We start from the raw sequence: 20,546 nt of genomic DNA on the forward strand, positions 1-20,546 counted from the left end.
TGTTCAACCAGACCATTGTAGAGCACACACACACAGGTACAGAGGTGCACATGTGCATAAACACACACACACACACACACACACACACACACACACACACACACACACACACACACACACACACACACACACACAAAAACACAAAAACACAAAAACACAATAACACACAGATACACTACCATGTAATTGTTACAAATGTTTCTAGAATGCTCCACCCAGTTCCGAATTAATATATAGTTGTATTATTAATGGTCCTTTCCACTAACGAACAGGGCAGAGGAGCCTGACAAACTAGCAACAAATGGTCATTAATTAGTTACTATCTAAATTTAAAATACATTGATAGGTTATCTTTTAAATTAGCTAATGAGTTTAGGTAAAAAGAAAACCTAAAAAATGTGTAGGGTACTTCTTCTTCTTCTTCTTTCAGCTGCTCCCATCAGGGGTCGCCACAGCGGATCATCCGTCTCCATACCACCCTGTCCTCTACATCTGCCTCTTACACACCAACTACCTGCATGTCTTCCCTCACCACATCCATAAACCTCCTCCTTGGCCTTACCAGCCTACCTGGTGGCTCCATCCTTAGCATTCTTCTACCAATATAACTCATGTCCCTCCTTTGCACATGTCCAAACCATCTTAATCTCGACTCCCTCACCTTGTCACCAAAACATCCTACATGGGCTGTCCCTCTAAAAAAACTCATTTCTAATCCTGTCCATCATCGTCACTCCCAACGAAAACCTTAACAACTTCAGTTCTGCTACCTCCAGCTCCGCCTCCTGTCTTTTACTCAATGCGACTGCCTCTAATCCATACAACATCGCAGGTCTCACCACAGTCCTATAAACTTTCCCTTTCATTCTCGAGATACTCTACTATCACAAATCACTCCTGTCAATCTTCTCCACCCACTCCACCCTGCCTGCACTCTTTTCTTCACTTCTCTAACACACTCTCCATTACTTTGCACTGTTGACCCCAGGTACCTGAACTAGTCCACCTTCTCCACCTCTTCTCCCTGTAACCACACCACTCCACTGCCCTCCCTCTCATTTACGCACATGTACTCTGTCTTACTCCTACTGACTTTTATTCCCCTTCTCTCCAGCGCATATCTCCACCTCTTCAGGCTCTTCTCAACCTGCTCACTACTCTCACCACAAATCACAATATCATCTGCAAACATCATAGTCCAGGAAGACTCCTGTCTGACCTCGTCTGTCAACCTGTCCATCACCAGTGCAAACAGGAAAGGGCTCAGAGCCGATCCTTGATGCAGTCCAACCTTCACTCTAAAAAAGTCTTTTCTACCGCACACTTCACTGTTGTCACACTGTCCTAATACATGTCCTGCACCACCCTCACATACTTCTCTGACACACCTGACTTTCTCATACAATAACACAACTCCTCTCTTGGCACTCTGTCGTACGCTTTCTCTAAATCCACAAATACACAATGCAATTCCTTCTGACCTTCTCTATACTTCTCCAATAACATTCTCAAAGCAAATAAGGCATCTGTGGTGCTCTTCCTCGGCATGAAACCATACTGTTGCTCACAGATGGTACATCTTCTCTCAGCCTGGCTTCCACTACTCTTTCCCATAACTTCATGGTGTGACTGATCAACTTTATTCCCCTATAGTTACTGCAGGTCTGCACATCTTCCTTATGCTTTATATACCAGCACACTCCATCTCCATTCCTCAGGCATCCTCTCACCTTCCAGAATCTTGTTAAACAATCTGGTTAAAAACTCCACTGCCATCTCTCCTAAACATCTCCACGCTTCTACAGGTATGTCATCTGGTCCAACCGACTTTCCACTCTTCATCCTCTTAATTGCTGCTCTTACTTCCTCCTTACTAATCCTATCCACAACCTGCTTCACTAACTCCACATCGTCCAACGTTCTCTCCCTCTGATTTTCCTCATTCATCAGCTGCTCAAAATACTCCCTCCACCTTCTCAACACACTCTCCTCACTAGTCAAAACATTTCCATCTCCATCCTTTATTGCGCTAACCTGCAGCACATCCTTCCCAGCTTGGTCCTTCTGTCTGGCCAATCGGTACAAATCCTTTTCTCCTCCCTTAGTGTCCAACCTCTCATACAGCTCTTCATATGCCTTTTCCTTGGCTTTCGCCACATCCCTATTTACATGCTGCCGCATCTCCTTGCACTCCTGCCAACTTTTCCCACTTCTGTTTTGCCAGGCTCTTTCTCCTTATGCTCTCCTGCACTTCTTCATTCCACCACCACGTGTCTTTGTCTTCCTTTCTATCTCAGATGTCACACCAAGTACTTTCTAGCTGCCATCCTCATCACTCCTGCAGAAGTTACCCAATCATCCAACACCTCTTCACCACCAGCCCATCTGACCTCTTCCCCGAACCTCACACTACACTCTTCCTCCTTCAGCTTCCACCATCCAATGCTGTCTAGCTACACTGTCCCCTGCCAACACCTTACAGTCTCCAATCTCCTTTAAGTTGCATCTCCTGCATAGAACATAGTCCACCAGTGTGCACCTTCCTCCACTCCTATAAGTCACCCTATGATCATCCTTCTTCTTAAAATATGTATTCACCACTGCCATTTCCATCCTTTTAGCAAAATCTACCACCATCTGCCCTTCCACATTCCTCTCCTTAAGGCCATACCTACCCATAACCTCCTCATCACCCCTGTTCCCTTTACCTACATGCCCAATAAAGTCTGCCCCAATCATCAATCGTTCTTTCCTAGGTACATCATCCACCACTTCATCTAATTCACTCCAGAATCTTTCCTTCTCCTCCATCTCACAGCCAACTTGTGGAACATAGGCACTGATGACATTTATTATTATCCCTTCAACTTCCAGCTTCATGTTCATCACTCTATCAGAAACTCTCTTCACCTCCACTCCACTTTTACTGTACTCTTCCTTCAGAATCACCCCTACAACATTTCTTTTTCCATCCACATCATGATAGAACAGTTTAAACCCACCTCCAATGTTCCTGGCCTTACTCCCTTTCCACTTGGTCTCCTGAACACACAACATATCTACCTTTCTCCTCTCCATCATATCAGCTATCTCTTTCGCTTTACCAGTCATAGTACCAACATTTAAATTACCAACCCAAACCTCCACTCTCCTACACTTCTCCTTTTCCTGCTGTCTCTGTAGATGTCTTCCTCCTCTCATTCTCCTCCTTCGGCCAACATTAGCCCAATTTCCACTGGTACTCTGTCGGCTAACAATACCTGTGGCGGTCGTTGTTAACCCGGGCCTCGACCGATCCGATTCGATTTGGCACATGTTTTACGCTGGATGCACTTCCTAACGCAACCCTCCCCATTTATCCGGGCGTGGGACCGGCACTAAGAGTGCACTGGCTTGTGCCTCCCTTATGGCTGCAGCTTAGGGTACACATACAATCATTTTGTGCTAACTGTCCTTACAGTTTATTATAAATAAAATCATAGAGAACTATTGCTTCATTTTGGTGTGCAATTAGCAAAGTGTGTTTCACATGTTTTGCAGAAATAAATGCTAGAACGGAGATAATGTGTTTAAAAAAACAATTATTTAAAAAAGAAATTATAATTTTTATAATCTTTTCATGTCATACTGTTTTCTGCCCCCTATTCTGGACTTTCTAAGTATTTCATAACTGTCTAAGTGAAAGCTCTGATCGATGTTGATCAATTTGACAGTTTTAAAACATACATATTTGTCTGTCTGACTGAATGTCTCTTAGAAATAAGGTCATCATGAAATGTGCATAAATATTCCTGGAAAAATAAAAGGCTTGACTCTGTTGGGTTTTTATTCATTTGAAATGTAATCAGAATGCTATGATTTATTAGGCAATTCCTATAATGCATGTCAGATTAGGTTTCTAGGTCTTAGCATGTCACTGCTAGGCCACTGACAACAAACAAGACTAATGCTAAGGTTTTTAATGACTAATGCTAGTGTTTTCTAAATTCTACAGCAATATCAGCAGATTTCCCATCATCCTCCCCAGTACACTCGGCTGTTTCTGTGACTTCTCCATCTGTGATCACCACCACTGCAACTACTTCTTATGCCCCTTTAACTGTTCCAACTACTGGTCACATGGCAGCTGTGCCTTCAGCAGTGTCAATCACAGCTGGCATAAATACTACTAGTACTACATCACTTACGACAGTTCCCATGATAACGCTGCCTGTCAGAGTTCTCATCCCAACATCAGACAATGTCCCAACATTAATTCAAACACTGCCATCCAGAACCACTGCAGTTCCACCCGGACCACCAGCCACAACCACCATCCAACCTGTACATCCCACTGCTGCCACGGCAGCCACATCTTCAACAGTTTCAACAGCAACAGAAATATCAATTTCTGTGAAGACTGCTGCAACAGGAACCTCTCCAGCTACCAACAAATCCCCTTATATCTATAAACCAGGCAAGAATATTTAATATTTTAAAGCTCTAAATGGTGTCCTTCTTCTACAAACACACAAATTGGTAAATTCACTAGAGTGTGCATACACAATAGCATTAAGGTGTAATATTGATCACTTGGTACAGTCTTACATGGTGTTAATTATTGATTACAGAGCATTGCATTACTTTCAGTACTATGGGGAGAAAACCTGTGAAGTCAGTGTCAGTCAGTTCCTTTATTGGAGTGCACTGATCAATTAAATGTAATGTGGGTTAGTTACTCAATTAGGTTAACAATACAGAAAGTTATAATATCAAAAAGCTGTACTTATATAGCAAGTATATAAAATTATGTGCAACCCGTAATATAAATATCTGCATAAATGATATTATCATTAGGCATCATTAAGTTAATGACAAATCTTAATGATGAAAGATGTTTTTTTTACTTGTTGGTTTTTGGTGTTGCTCACCCATCTTGTATTTCTCTGTTCTTAAACTGCCACTGAAATCAAAATGGTTATTAAAAAACTGTTTATAGCAGTGTCTTAGTGTTATTGGCTGTGACACGTGCCGTCCAGAAGCTGGACATAGCTTGGCCGGCCAATGAGCATAAAGCCCCTCCATCCAGTAAGCTCGACGAGTGCTTTTTGCTCCTGGCGTCACAGCCGAGGTGTCCATATCCTGGACGTGGCCTTTCTCAGCCCACCCCTTCAGCCCCAAGACTGCGGTGTATTCCAACATCGTGGGGCTTAGGGATTATGGCTATGCTGTCATGCCACGGGTTTAAGTGACGCTAGCAGGCTATATCTCTCTAGGTGTGGCATCTCCTCTTAAACTCCCAACACTACCCACCAAGCCCCTGCATACTATGCCTCAGCAGGTTATCCTGCGTGAGCTGGATGTGAGAGACATCATGGGTGGCGAGATACTAGAGCTCCATGGTACGGCGGACTTGGCCCTATGAGCCACTAAAGGTACCAATAAGGCCATTGACTGGTGTATTCCAACGTCGTGTGGCTTAGGGATTATGGCTATGGTGTCATGCCACGGGTTTAAGAGACGCTAGCAGGCTCTATCTGGAAGTGAAAAAAATAACAACTTGATGTAGACCTCTCATCTTACCGTGCACTCCTGACCAAATATTCTTTGGAGGTGACTTCTGCCAAATCTGCCTTCTACAAGGAAAAGTTTAAGGCCTCTGCACAAGATCCTCGTAAGCTTCACAACATCTTCTCTTCTTTACATAACCCCCCTGCTGCACCTGCTCCATCCTCCCTGACTGCTAATGACTTTGCCTCCTTCTATGATGAGAAGATTAAGAAAATCTGCCAGACCCTCACATCCTCTCCAACAATGACTACACAACACAGCGAACAATCCACTACGTCTCTGTCAAGCTTTTCAACCTTAACAGAAGATGAGATACTGCAAGTCATCCGATCTTGCAATCCCATCACCTGTCCTCTGGATCCAATCCCTTCAACTACGCTTTAGACCATCACGCAAGATCTCCTGCCCTTCATCTCCACAATCATCAATGGGTCATTAACATCTGGCTATGTACCAACTATCTTTAAGCAAGCGTCATTCCCATCTTGAAAAAACCTGCTCTGGATCCATCAGACATCAACAACTACAGACCGTTATCACTTCTCTCCTTTCTTTCTAAATCTCTGGAACGCAGTTTTTAACCAACTGTCTGTCTATCTCTCACAGAACAACCTCCAACCTTCATGCATGAGGAGTGCATCCAAGATGGCGGCGCGGCAGTAGCTCGCAGCGGCCTCTCCGGATCCAAAAATGGTGCTTTCACCATATTTAGCCCTACCTTCCACAATACATGGACACCAGAGTCAGCTGTGTTCATGTGTACGACCACCAGACACTGTTATGGTACAGGCATCATGCAACCAACAATCTGCATGATGATCTTATTAACAACATTCGCGACCTCGGCTTGCTGCGACCTCGGCCACAAAGACCAGGCCCCCAGCCCTCGGTGTTACCTGATGCGGTGGCGGGAGAGGAGACCTCAGCGCTGTTCGAGGAAGCGGAAGCGCGGCAAGCGGGCGGGTGTCCGTGCTAGGCTAAATGCTAACCCTAGCCGGCCGGCTATCCCGTCCATTTTTCTTTCCAACGTCTGCTCCCTGGACAATAAACTGGACTACATCCGACTCCAGCAAACCACACGGCGAGAGTTTAGAGACTGTTGCGTCTTTGTTTTCATGGAGACGTGGCTCAGCGACAGAGTTCCGGACGCCGCCATCCAGCTAGACGGGCTAACCGTGTTCCGAGCCGACAGAAATGCAGCTCTGTGCGGTAAGACTCGCGGTGGTGGCGTGTGTGTTTATATCAACACGGAATGGTGTAAGAACTCTGTGCTTGTTTCATGCTACTGCTCATCGCTAGTGGAGTTTGTGACTGTTAGATGCAGACCTTTTTATTTACCACGGGAATTCACAACTGTTTACATTGTCGGAGTGTACATTCCTCCCAGTGCTAATGCTAAGGAGGCACTGTGTGAACTCTATGGCGCTATTAGCGACCTGCAGAATGCTCACCCCGACGGATTGTTTATTATCGCCGGAGATTTCAACCATGCGAATCCCAAGACTGTGCTTCCCACACTTCATCAGCATGTGGACTTTGCAACGAGAGGAGCGAACACGCTGGATCTTGTTTACACAAACATCCCCGGCGCGTATCATGCGGAGCCCCGCCCCCATCTCGGATACTCAGACCACTGCTCTGTTATGCTTATTCCAGCATACAGACCGCTCGTCAGATGCTCTAAACCAGTTCTGAAACAGGTGAAAACCTGGCCAGAAGGAGCCACTTCTGCTCTTTAGGACTGTTTTGAGTGCACTGACTGGGACATGTTTAGAGAGGCTGCAACCAACGGCGATTCCATCAACTTGGAGGAGTACACGTCATCAGTGACCTGCTACATCAGCAAGTGCGTTGACGATGTGACCATCTCCAAGACCATCACTACGCTCAACCAGAAGCCGTGGATGACTGCAAATGTGCGTGCGCTGTTGAAACAAAGAGACTCTGCCTTCAGAACAGGGGACAAGGTGGCCTTAAAAACAGCAAGGGCCAAACTGTCTCGTGCTATCAGAGAGGCAAAGCACGCGCACGCGAAGAAAATCCACGACCATATCCAGGACAGTGGAGACACCCGGCGCATGTGGCAGGTCATCCAGGCGATCACGAATTACAAGACCACATCACCTGCTTGTGACCGTGACGCCTCCCTCCCAGATGCGCTGAACGACTTCTACGCCCGGTTTGAGGTACAGAACAATGTGGTGGTGAGGAAGACCATCCCTCCTCCCACTGACCAGGTGCTCTGTCTAACCACAGCTGAAGTGAGGAAAACTCTATGCAGAGTTAACCCATGGAAGTCTGCTGGACCTGACAACATCCCTGGCAGAGTGCTCAGGGAATGTGCAGAACAACTAGCAGATGTCTTCACTGACATCTTCAACATCTCCCTGAGCAGTAACGTTGTTCCCACGTGCCTCAAGACAACGACCATCGTTCCTGTGCCAAAGAAATCGACTGTCTCCTGCCTCAATGACTATCGTCCCGTCGCGCTCACTCCCATCGTGATGAAGTGCTTCGAGAGGCTCGTCATGAGGCACATCAAGACACAGCTTCCACCCTCCCTGGACCCCATGCAGTTTGCGTATCGTCCAAACCATTCCACGGACGATGCCATCTCCACAACCCTCCATCTGGCCCTCACCCACCTGGATAACAAGGACTCATATGTACGAATGCTGTTCATTGATTTCAGCTCAGCATTCAACACAATCATTCCTCAGCACCTGATCGAGAAGCTGAACCTTCTGGGCCTGAACACCTCTCTCTGCAACTGGATCCTGGATTTCCTGACTGGGAGACCTCAGGCAGTCCGGATCGGGAACAGCATCTCCAGCACCACCACACTGAGCACTGGAGCCCCTCAGGCTGTGTGCTCAGTCCACTGCTGTTCACTCTGCTGACTCACGACTGTGCACCAACGCACAGCTCAAATCATATCATCAAGTTTGCTGATGACACGACCGTGGTGGGTCTAATCAGCAGGAACGATGAGTCAGCATATAGAGAAGAGGTGCAACGGTTAACTGCCTGGTGTGGAGCAAACAACCTGTCTCTGAACGTGGACAAAACGAAAGAGATGGTTGTGGACTTCAGGCGAGCACAGAGCGACCAATCTCCACTGATTATCGATGGATCCTCTGTGGAGATCGTCAAGAGCACCAAATTCCTTGGTGTTCATCTGGCGGACAACCTCACCTGGTCACTTAACACCAGCTCCATCACCAAGAAAGCCCAGCAGCGTCTCTACTTCCTGAGAAGGCTGAGGAAAGCCCATCTCCTCCCCCATCCTGTCCATGTTCTACAGAGGGACCATTGAGAGCATCCTGAGCAGCTGCATCACTGCCTGGTTTGGGAATTGCACCGTCTCGGATCGCAAGACCCTACAGAGGATAGTGAGGACAGCTGAGAAGATCATCGAGTCTCTCTCCCTCTATCATGGACATTTACACCACACGCTGCATCCGCAAATCACACAGCATTGTGGACGATCACACACACCCTCACATACATACTTCACCCTCCTACCATCAGGAAAACGGTTCCGAAGCATTCGGCCGTCACAACAAGACTGTGTAACAGTTTCTTCCACAAGCCATCAGGCTTCTCAACACAAAGAACTGAACAGAACTCACACACTCACTTACACACACACACACACACACACACACACACACACACACACACACACACACACACACACACACACACACACTCACTGTGTGTTACTGTTACTGAACTGTACAACCTGGACTAAACACAATCATCACTCATCTCGATCCACTCCACCACCATTTATATATTTATTATTATTTATACTCGCACCTTGTATTCAGTAAATGTTTACATGCTGTCTTTGCACCTTCTTGCTGCTGTTTTTTTGCACTACATTGCTCTGTTCTGTTGTACTCTCTCCTGGGTATAGTTTTTACATTTCTCCTCACACAGTACTGTATATTTAAGTATACAGTAGGTTTACTAGTCGACGCTATACTTGGTTTTTGTCTTTTGTCTTGTCTTGTGTTGTCTGTCTGCACTCTGTCTGTCTGTACTGTTCTTTTGTTTGCACTGTTTGCACCAGGCTACACTCGATGCACTTTATGTTGTTTTGTTGTTTAGTGTAGCACCAGGGTTTCGAAAGAACGTTGTTTCGTTTTTACTGTGTACTGTGTACCACTGTGTATAGTAAAAATGACAATAAAAAACCACTTGACTTGACTTGACTTGACATGATCCGATCCAGTCTGGGTTCAAAGCAGCACATTCCACAGAGACAGCCCTTTTGGCTGTTTCTGAGAAACTGCATGCTGCTCGGTCAGCCAAGCTGTCATCTGTACTTATCTTCCTGGACCTTTCAGCAGCATTTGACACAGTCAACCACAAGACACTTTTGTCAACCCTCAAGAGCCTTGGTATCTGCGGAACAGCATGGGAATGGTTTGCTTCCTACCTGGAAGGTCGCTCATACCAGGTAACATGGAGGGGATCCACATCTGCCCCGTGCAGACTCACCACGGGTGTCCCACAAGGCTCTGTACTTGGTCCCCTCCTTTTCTCCCGCTATACCCACTCCATTGGTGAAGTCATATCCTCACATGGGTTTTCTTATCACTGCTATGCAGATGACACTCAACTCATCTTTTCTTTCCCTCCATCAGATACCACAGCTTCCGCTCGGATCTCAGCATGCTTGTCAGACATATCTTCATGGATGAGTGTTCACCAACTAAAACTCTGGAACTGCTGGTCATCCCAGGTGATTCATCTCCAGGTCAAGATCTCCAAATAACACTTCACGACTCTCTGCTCTCCCCTTCAGCCACTGCTCATAACCTTGGGGTAACTATGGACAATGAACTGTCTTTCTTCCCACATGTCGCTAATGTTGCTCGTTCTTGTAAATTTCTTCTCTATAACATCCAAAGGATTCGACCATTTCTGTCCATACAGGCTGCACAGGTGCTTGTTCAGTCTCTTGTCATTTCAAGACTCGACTACTGCAACTCTCTGCTGGCAGGTCTTCCCCTGAACGCTATTCGTCCACTGCAAATGATCCAAAACGCAGCTGCACGACTTGTGTTCAATCAGCCCAAGTTTCCCCACACCACCCCACTGCTGCGCTCCCTTCACTGGCTTCCAGTAGCTGCACATATCAGATTTAATACACTGATGCTTGCCTACAAGGCCAAAAATGGACCAGCACCATCTTACCTCAGTGACCTCATCATATCTTACACTGCACCACGCTGTCTGAGATCCTCCAGCACTGCTCGACTGGTACCACTTTCTCTCAGAATGAGAGGTAAGTACACTTCAAGGCTCTTCTCTGTTCTGGCACCGAGGTGGTGGAATGAACTTCCCCTAGATGTCCGTACAGCAGAGTCCCTGATTATCTTCAAGCAACGACTGAAGACCTACCTCTTTCTGAAATACCTAATTTAGCACTTTCCAAGTTTGTAGAATTCGAGTTATATTTATATTAAGTTTGTAATATGGCGTACCAGTGTAGATTTATTCATTACTAGAGATTTAAAGCACTTTTGTACATCGCTCTGGATAAGGGCGTCTGCTAAATGCTGCAAATGTAAATGTAATGTAAATGTAAATGTAAATGTATCTCTCCCTAGGTGTGGCATCTTCTCTTAAGCTCCCAACACTGCGTGAGCTGGATGTGGGAGACAGCATGGGCAGCCAGATAGTAGAGCTCCACTGTACGGCAGACTTGGCCCTATGAGCCACTAAAGAGACCACTAAGGCCATTGGCTGGTCTATGGCTGCCCTATCAACCACAGAGAGACATCTGTGGCTCACCCTGTCCAAAATCCCTGACAGGGACAGGGCTGTGCTGCTGGATGCCCCACTCTCACCCTCAGGCCATTTTGGTGATGCCATTAGTTCGATAGTCAAAAGGTTTTAAAAAGCCAGGAGACAATTGTCGGCGTTTTAGCAGTACCTCCCATTCCGCTCTCATTGGGCTGCTCGGCAGGCGCAGCCCCAACCTCAACCCAGCACTTCCTTCCAACAAGTGCAGAGACAGAGTGTCGCGACAAGCTCTCCCACTGTGCGGGATCCCAGCCAAAGCCCTGTGAGGTGACAGATCTGAGGACTGTCTCCAACAATTAAATTAAATTCAGTTCATTTTTATTTGTACAGCTCTTTTAATAATGAACATTGTTAAAAAGAAGCTTTACACAGATAATGGTGATTAAAAGTGAATATGTTCTTTATAAATAAGTTTGTCCCTGATGAGCAAGCTGGTGGCAACTGTGAAAAGGAAAAACTCACCAAGATGGCATAAGGAAGAAACCTTGAGAGGAACCAGACTCAAAAGGGAACTCATCCGCATCTGGGTTGCACCGAATGTCCATTTATAGCAGATATACAATGTTGCGGGATACAGTGATCAGAAGTGAAATGTAGTCCTGAGTCAATGTAGCAGACTGTTGAGATTAACTACAGTCCAATCCATCCTCAAAGCTCCAGTTCTTACTCCGGAAATTCATACTACCACCCAAGGCGTTGATGAGAAACCGTCCCAAGCTGCACAGGGTGGCCTTCAATCGAAAAGAAACACCATCCAGAGGCAGGCCTGGACAAAGTGGAAAGATTCACGGAAGGGAGAGGGGCAGGAACAGTGGTCACTGGAACCTCAGGAGCATGTTCAAATCGGAAGAGAGAGGGGTGACAAGAGGGCTTTGGCCAAAAGGTCCTGACTGGACCTGCCGTGGAGGGGACTGGAGGACCTTTTCTTACTGCCCATTTCCCTCCGGCTCCTTCAGGGATCTGTCTTGTTAACCCTGCCACAAAATGTACTTCAGGGCACGGTTAGCTTCAGCAAGCTCCCTCCTTGGTTTCCAACCGGCATTGTTGCTGACCAGGAGGCCTCGTCACTAGAGCTGCGTCAGGGCACTGCCCTGTCTCTAGGCGGACCGGAGGTCAGCTAGATTCTGTATTACACATGGATCCTGAGCTCTTAAGCCTAAGAATAATTTTCAAATAAACCAAACCTATAATTACTGGTACACAAAATGATAGATTAAATTTACTGGAAGAAAATTTTAGCTTCTCTTCTTAAGACCTCAAGTATGAAACCAACCTTTAGTCTGCTGTTCCAAGCAACAGCAACAGCTGTGACAGCTTAGTGGCGCTCAGGTGCTTCCATAGTGCTTCTCTGATCTAGGTGGAGACAGGATGGTGGTAGTGAAGGTACCAATGGCAATGCTGTCAGATACACCTAGCAAAAAGTTTAAATAGTTGGGTCAGAAATGTATAAAAGCACATAAACACACACACACACACACACACACACACACACATGTGCGTGCGCACCAGTCCTTCTATTTTTCTCTTTTGCTTTCACAAGCCAGTTGTTTTTTATATGTGTATATCTATGTTAAGAACAGTATGTGAATTAGAGAGACACATAAAAAGGGAGAAACCCCTTATGTTATTTTTGTAAGAGCCCAGAAGGGGGCACAAGCACTTCATGGCTTTTCCAAGCTATAATTGAAAAAACACTGAAATGTCTCTTTAGAAGGACAAATATTCTTTTTCAGCTTAGGGATGTCTTAAATTCAGCAAGTTATACAGAAGAATATTTACATGCAGTAACTAACAATGTTTTGGTGTATAATGAAGAGATCAATATATTTTAAAGGGCTTTGCTCAATGATCTTACAGAGTAATTCAGGAATCATCACTCTATTGGTTTTTTCATGTATATTTTAGTCAACACATGCAGTGGTCTTTATATGATAAGCATCTCTAGCTATGATATTTAATTTAATTCCTTTTTTTAATGACAGCATATTTTAAGATTAGATATGCGGTAATAAAGTAATGGGGTGTGTGTTAGAGAATTGAAGAAAAGAGTGCAGGCAGGGTGGAGTGGGTGGAGAAGAGTGATAGCAGGAGTGATTTGTGATAGAAGGGTATCTGCAAAAGTAAAAGGGAAAGTTTATAGGACTGTGGTGAGACCTGCATGGTTTAGAGACAGTGTCATTAAGTAAAAGACAGAAGATGGATCTTGAGGTAGTAGAGCTTTAGATGCTGAGATTTTAACTGAGAGTAATGTGGATGGACAGGATTGGAAATTAGTTTATTTGAGGGACAGCGCATGTAGGATGTTTGGAAACAAGGTGAGGGAGGCTCGCTTGAGATGGTTTGGAAATGTGCAGAGAAGGGACATGGGGTTGTTGGTAGAAGAATGCTGAGTATGGAGCCCTCAGGAAGGTGGAAAAGAGGAAGGCTAAGTAAAGGGTTTATGGATGTGGTGAGGGAAGACATGCATGTAGTGTGTTTGAAAGAAGTAGATGTAGAGGACAGGGTAATATGGAGATGGATGATCCGCTCTGGTGACCCCTAATGGGAGCAGACAAAAGAAGAAGATAATTTAAGATTAAATATTGATATAAAGCCTTTAGGGTTCAAAGCATCACTTCCAGAACTCCTTGTTCTTCTCTATGCTGAAGGTTTGTCCTGCTGCAGAATCAATTTGGTGTCAGATGCCTCACTAATGGTATTCCATGATGAAAATGTAGCTGTCTGTATTTCTCAACATTGAGGATACCATTAAGCAGAAATGCGGAACCAAACTTGCAAGGAACCTGCACCATTCTGCACTGTTGCCTGCAGACATTCATTATTGTTCCGCTTCCTGGCCTTTTAATGAAGAGGTTGCCTCCTGCTATAGCCAAATATGTCCAATTTTGACTCATCAGTCAAATCTTCATATGTGACTAAAGCATCTGCACAATGCTGTTTTATGCACTTGTAAAATAAATTCGAAGTGAGGGAAAAGAAGAAAAACCTTCTAAATCAAATCAATATTGGGTGTGAAAACCCTTTGGCTTTTATCAACTTGATGTTATAGTCTTTTATCTAGGTGAGGTTATACTCTTTTATCTATGTGAGGTTATTTCCTGGAGCAGGATGTCAAAGACAGATATTTCTAGCAAGATTTGCTAGTGTTGGGGCTTTCCCTAAGTCTAGAACCAAAGTAAGTAAAGTCTGTAAGAGCAAGCTCGAAGGCAAACTCCACATAACTGTTAGCCTTTGGCTTTGCTAATTACAAGAGATTAATTATAGGCACATTGTTGACAATTCTGTTACTATAAGAGATTCTGTGCTGTTCTGACAGGTTGCCCATGGCGTTCTGAGCTTATCTATAGAGGAAGCCAGAAAGAGGACCTGAAACAAACTCTGGACGAGGACCTGAGTGCAACGCGTCCTACAATCAGCACAATAAAGCTGCAGCCATGTGTGTTTGAGCTGTGCAAGTTTTTCTCCCAGTGCCTTTGCAGAGGTTTCAGCCCAAAAACTAGTTTGCAGAGGTAACATGCATACACCTAACATACACATTTACAAAGCACACTGCAAAAACAAACAAAAAAGAACTCCACACAAGTGTAGTCCTGAGCCACACACACACACACACACACACACACACACACACACACACACACACACACACACACAGACACACACACACACACACACACACACACACACACACACACACACACACACACACACACACACACACACACAATCACTACATACAAAAATTTTGGGACACCTGATTTTTCCAGCCATATGTACTTTCTTTTCAAAGTTGGAGGCACACAATTGTATATGATGTATTTGAATGTTGTAGTGTTTTCCATTCATTTGAACTTGGAGACCCAAACCAGTTCCAGCATGACAGTGCCCCTGAGCCAGCACCATAAATATTAAATTAGAGTGGTAAACTTGAATGGCCTGTTATAGAGCTCTGACCTCAATCCTATTGAACACCTTTGTTGATAAAACGGAATGCTGACTGCACCCCAGGCCTTTTAACCTACATCATTAACTGGTTTTACTAATATTAATTTGACTGAATGGGCACAGATTTCCACAGTCACATCCAATCCAGAAGAGTAGAAGTTACTATAACGACAATATTTCCACTAAATGTGGACTGGCATGTTTAAAAAGCACCTATAAATTTTATGGACAGGTGTCCACCAACTTTTTTCTATATAGCCTATACTGTACACTTGAACATTTCAGTCTCTTTCACTGTAGGTACTGCATAGACAGCCATTTCTGGTATGAGAAGCATACAGTGGAGATCTGCAAACGTGTGAAAAGAATCACCTTCTCCAAGAGTAAGTTGGAACAAAAAGTGCTTTAAATATAAGAGAGTATAAAACAAAACAAACAAATATAAAACAAAACAAATAAATAAAATCAGCAACAGCAGATAACGGCAACATGAAATAAAGGAACAGCAGACTGAACAAAATTGAGTTGATTCAAGCCAGCAAACATCTAAAGATTCAGAAAGACTAACACAAAATAAGTAACATATAAGTATTCTGTAGAGTATTTTAATTTTAAAGAAAATCCAGAAACTTATATAAATACAACTTTATTTTTATTTAGTGCAAATAGTTACATGCCCTTATCTTCAAAAAGATGACAACATACTTACATGTATCACAAATGTCTATTTTTTTCACGCAAAATACCACACTTTCAACTAATACAGGACAGTTCAGTGGTTAAAGCTTTGGTTGCTGAAAGTTATGAGTTATTGGTTCAAGCTGCCTTCAGTCTCTTTCATTATTTCAGTCTCTTTCATCATTTCAGTCTCTTTCATGCATTGAACAGCTTTTAGATTCTCTCAATTACAGTTTTTTCTGATTGCTTACGCACATTTTTTGTAACTATTGGCTATTTTTGCAAAACTCTACACACAAATAAGAAAACCTTTCACCCAATTATCAAAACATTGTAGTTCTCTTGCAAAAGCGAACACAGCTAGATTAACTCTTCACACCTTCGTAAAAATGGTGTTTTCGTATCAAACAGTGAACACAAGCCATCATCTACTAAGCACACAATGTGCCAACTACACACTGATGGTATGAATACAAAACACATCTGGCTTTTGCTTTCTCTGTGTACACATGTCAATTTGAGGTCATACTTTTGTCATAGTGTCATGTAAACATACAAGGATCCAAACTTCAAGTATTGGTGTTTATTCACACTCATCAAAACCAAGACAAAGTCAGAACACAAAATAGTAATTTCACAAAAAAAGAAAAAAAAGACAATCAGCCTACATCATGTCGTCTTTCTGGATCCGGCCACAAAATTTCGTCCACATCGCATGCAATATCCTCCAGTCCAAGGCACCGGGGAAAATATCTCCTTGAATGCCGTATCCAGGCCTGACATGATGCCTGGTCAATATCTCCACATGCCTCCTCCATTGCCTGTAAAAGGGCTACCTGTTGATGAGGATGACGGTCGACACTTTCCAGCGCCAGGCAGAGAAGAACTCCTCGATGGGATTTAAGAATGGAGAGTATGGAGGGAGGTTGAGTGCCATGAAGGATGGGTGGTCTGTAAACCAGTTGTGGACCAAAGCAGCCCTATGGAAACTAACATTGTCCCATATGATGACATATCGGGTATGCTCTGGTCTCTGAACAGTTAGCATGTTATGTAAGGTGTCCAGGAATGCAATAATGTGTGCAGTGTTGTATGGGCCTATGGTTGCATGATGGTGAACAACACCATTTTGGCTTATAGCTGCACACATGGTTATGTTACCACCACGTTGTCCTGGGACATTGATGATGGCACGGTGTCCAGTAATGTTCCTGCCACGTCTCCTGGTTTTACTGAGGTTAAAACCGGCCTCATCTACAAAAAGTAGCTCATGTCCCATTGCATCTGCTTCTAGTTCCATCACTCTCTGGGCACTTCCAAATTCAGAACCAATGACACTATAGCTTACCTGCACATAGTCATATCGCAGTTGCTTTACACGTTCTGTGTTTCTCTCGAAAGGAACTCTGTAAATTTGCTTCATTCTTATTCTGTGGCGCGCAAGTACACGACTTAGTGCAGAAATGCTTACACTGTGTATATTTTGAAAGATGGTGTCATTATCAATTATGCGCTGCTGTATTTCGCGTAGTCTTATTGCATTATTGGCAATCACCATGTTCACTATATGGGTCTCTTGCTCTGGAGTGAACATTCTTCCTCTGCCCCCAACATCTGGACGTCTAGCAATTCTGTAAAGTAACAATTTCAGTATTTTTGCATGTATGGTACTGTTGTGTTTCTCATTAGAGTATGGCAGTGCTACAAAGTACTTACCGATTCTCATTTCGAAATGGCTGAACCCGTTGGCCAGCTTCCCTCAGGGTCACCCCATGGTTGATGACATGGTCCACTATTGTAGTTCTGATGTCATCAGTTATTCTATTTCTTACTCTTCTTACCCTTCCTCTTTCCCCTCCTCGTCCTCTTCTTGCTCCTCCTTGTCCTCTTCCTCTAACTTCCTCTAACCCTCTCGCTTCTTCACCTCCACGTCCTCTCCCTCGGCCTCCTCGGCCTCTTCTTGCTCCTCCTTGTCCTCTTCCTCTAACTTCCTCTAACCCTCTCGCTTCTTCACCTCCACGTCCTCTTCCTCCAACTTCTTCACCTCCACGTCCTCTCCCTCGGTCTCCTCAGCCTCCTCTGATTCTCACTCTTCTCACTCTTACTGCTCCTTCCATTGTACTCCACACAGACAGCTTACCTGTGGCTTATTTATAGTGCTTAGGCTGATTGCAAAGTGAACTAATTATCTACAACAGTTTTCACATGTGAAAGTGTGCCAGACAGTTGGCAAAATAGTGTTAATGATAGCCATACATGTGAATAATTTTGCTAGGAGTGTGTTGGAAATTTGGTAATTGAGTGTAAGCAGTGAGTTGTGTTTAAAGTTCTGCAAAAAGAGTGTTGTGCAGTGAATTGTGCCTACAGTTTTGCAAAGTGTGTGTTACAAAATTGCAAACTGAGTGCAAAGCAGTGTTTGTGCTTTTAGTTTTGCAAACTCAGTGAGTGGTTTTGCAATACGTATTAATAGTTTTAGAAATTGTGCTACAAGAATCACGATTAGCGCTTAAGCATTCAGAAAAAACTGTAATACATAATTTCAAAGTATTATTTTCTGTTGTTTTTGTTCTTTACTTGGATTTGTTAAAAAAATACTGTATGGTCATACGTTTGTATGTCATACTTTTGATTATCCACATTACTTTTTAATGGACACAGTTCTGGGGCATACAATATTTGTACACATTTTTGAATATATACAAGTTTCTGAGTTTAAGAGACAGATTTGTACATCCAAATACAATTAACACACTGAGTACTTTTGTGTATGTTATCTTTTCTTTAAAAACACAACCGTCTACAGTTCTCTGTGAGTAATTTGCAATAAGCCATATCTACAAGCACAGAGCTTTTGCTCTTTCAGAGCTTTTTTAGAACATCCATTAAAATGGAAATGAAAATGATTTACTTTCTGGATAAAAATATATCAGTCTGGATACAAACAAAGGCACAGTGTCTCAAACAAAGAGTAATCAAAAGTGCCTCTCTTCAGTTTCTTTAAACATTAAGAATCAGAATTACCTTGTTATAGGAATATGAGGCTGCATTTCAGTTGTCTAAGACATGTTAGAATCCGAGCACATGGAAGTGTGTGTCCATGAGAGAGGCACAGAAAATTTCTCATTAAACAACACCCGCCATGACTAATGATATCTAAGGCTAGCTGAAATAGTGTGTATGTGTTTGTGTGTGTGTGTGTGTGTGTGTGTGTGTGTGTGTGTGTGTGTGTGTGTGTGTGTGTGTGTGTGTGAGTGTGTGTGTGTGTGTGTGAGTGTGTGTGTGTGTGTGTGTGTGTGTGTGTGTGTGTGTGTGTGTGTGTGTGTGTGTGTGTGTGTCAGCAGTAAATAGACTAGAGTATGTGACTGTATATTGAGGGTACAGGAAGCCACAGCTCTCAGTCAGCTTTTAGACAGTGCTTTTAATAATATGCTTCATGTAATTAATCTCTCTCTTTTTTCACACATGCACAGGTCTGAAACAGAAGTGCCTGGCAAAGATGTGTGTTAAAATGTGAGAAGAGCATGATGTCCCTGCAAGACTGTTACCGAGCAACAGACCAAATCCCTGAACCCTTTCACCTCTGAAAAGAAGAGACCATGGGAGAAAGGGAGGGGGAGGACGAGAAAAAGAAAAAGAGAAAGATTGAGACAGAGAGAGAGAGAGAGAGAGAGAGAGAGAGAGAGAGAGAACATATCAGTAGTTGTATATTACCATTAAAATGCCACTGCAGTTCACACTTATACTACTTTTGTAAGTCATTTATTTCACAATGTATTTTGTTAAATAGATCTGAAGGTGTTCATTAAAACCATTATATTTAGCTTTCCTGAGTAGCTAGCTAGCCAGCTATAGCTGGTTTTAAATTCCAGTTACAACTTATTGTTAGTTAATACAGACCATAGTACACAGTATAAGCTTGAATAAAGTTATTTAAACCAGCAAGCCTTTCAACAATGTCACATACTGTGGTTCTGAAGAACAAAGAGCAATAGTGCTTGTAGTTCACAGATCTAAGGTTACATGCCAAAGGAGCATTCTAACCACCAGAGGCAGCAGGCATCACCATGGGCCCTTGTTATTCATGACCCTGACACTGCAGACCTCCACATGTGGCATGTCTCAAAGTATGAAGTGATGCTTCTAATAGAGTGGCATGTAATAATAGGGCCAGGGCAGTGAAGGTGCCTGAGATAATCTAAAGAAAATGAGAGGAGAATGACCATCACTGGGCTATAAGGGAGTCTATGTCTAAGAAACATGAGGCTCCATGTTAAAACTACTGTCTGTATGTTACCAGGGCAATATTGTTGCATGTTTATTCCAATTATCCCACTAAAAATCTACAAAAGTAATAATATGTGTTTCAGATGCCACTCTAAAGCATCAGATTCTAATTCTGGCATATGAGTACATCAGACCTGCATCAGCAAATCCATGGTCCATTAAGTTGCATGTTGACACAGGAGGGTCACAGACTGGACTGCAGGAAATGAGGCATATTGCAGTCAGATTGAGTAAAGAAAGTAGGTAATAAGATTTAAAAAAAATAATTG

At 43.6% G+C, this 20,546-nt stretch overlaps 1 protein-coding gene across 1 annotated transcript in view; it reads left to right on the forward strand.

The window, feature by feature from the left end:
• The window catches only part of LOC124403405 (HERV-H LTR-associating protein 1), a 22,088-nt gene extending 2,353 nt beyond the window's left edge, over positions 1–19,735 (forward strand). Inside the window, exons 8-16 of the mRNA XM_046877124.1 lie at positions 1–36; positions 3,995–4,456; positions 5,256–5,381; positions 11,175–11,245; positions 11,534–11,632; positions 12,366–12,482; positions 14,647–14,879; positions 15,616–15,698; positions 19,464–19,735. The exon at positions 1–36 is cut by the window's left edge and continues 39 nt beyond it. Coding sequence (XP_046733080.1) covers positions 1–36; positions 3,995–4,456; positions 5,256–5,381; positions 11,175–11,245; positions 11,534–11,632; positions 12,366–12,482; positions 14,647–14,879; positions 15,616–15,698; positions 19,464–19,507 — 1,271 coding nt within the window. The 3' untranslated portion in view covers positions 19,508–19,735. The remainder of the gene's footprint in view (positions 37–3,994; positions 4,457–5,255; positions 5,382–11,174; positions 11,246–11,533; positions 11,633–12,365; positions 12,483–14,646; positions 14,880–15,615; positions 15,699–19,463) is intronic.
• The last annotated feature ends 811 nt before the right edge of the window (positions 19,736–20,546 follow it).

This window comes from Silurus meridionalis, chromosome 20, assembly GCF_014805685.1.
Source record: "Silurus meridionalis isolate SWU-2019-XX chromosome 20, ASM1480568v1, whole genome shotgun sequence".
Taxonomy (NCBI): Eukaryota; Metazoa; Chordata; class Actinopteri; order Siluriformes; family Siluridae; genus Silurus; species Silurus meridionalis.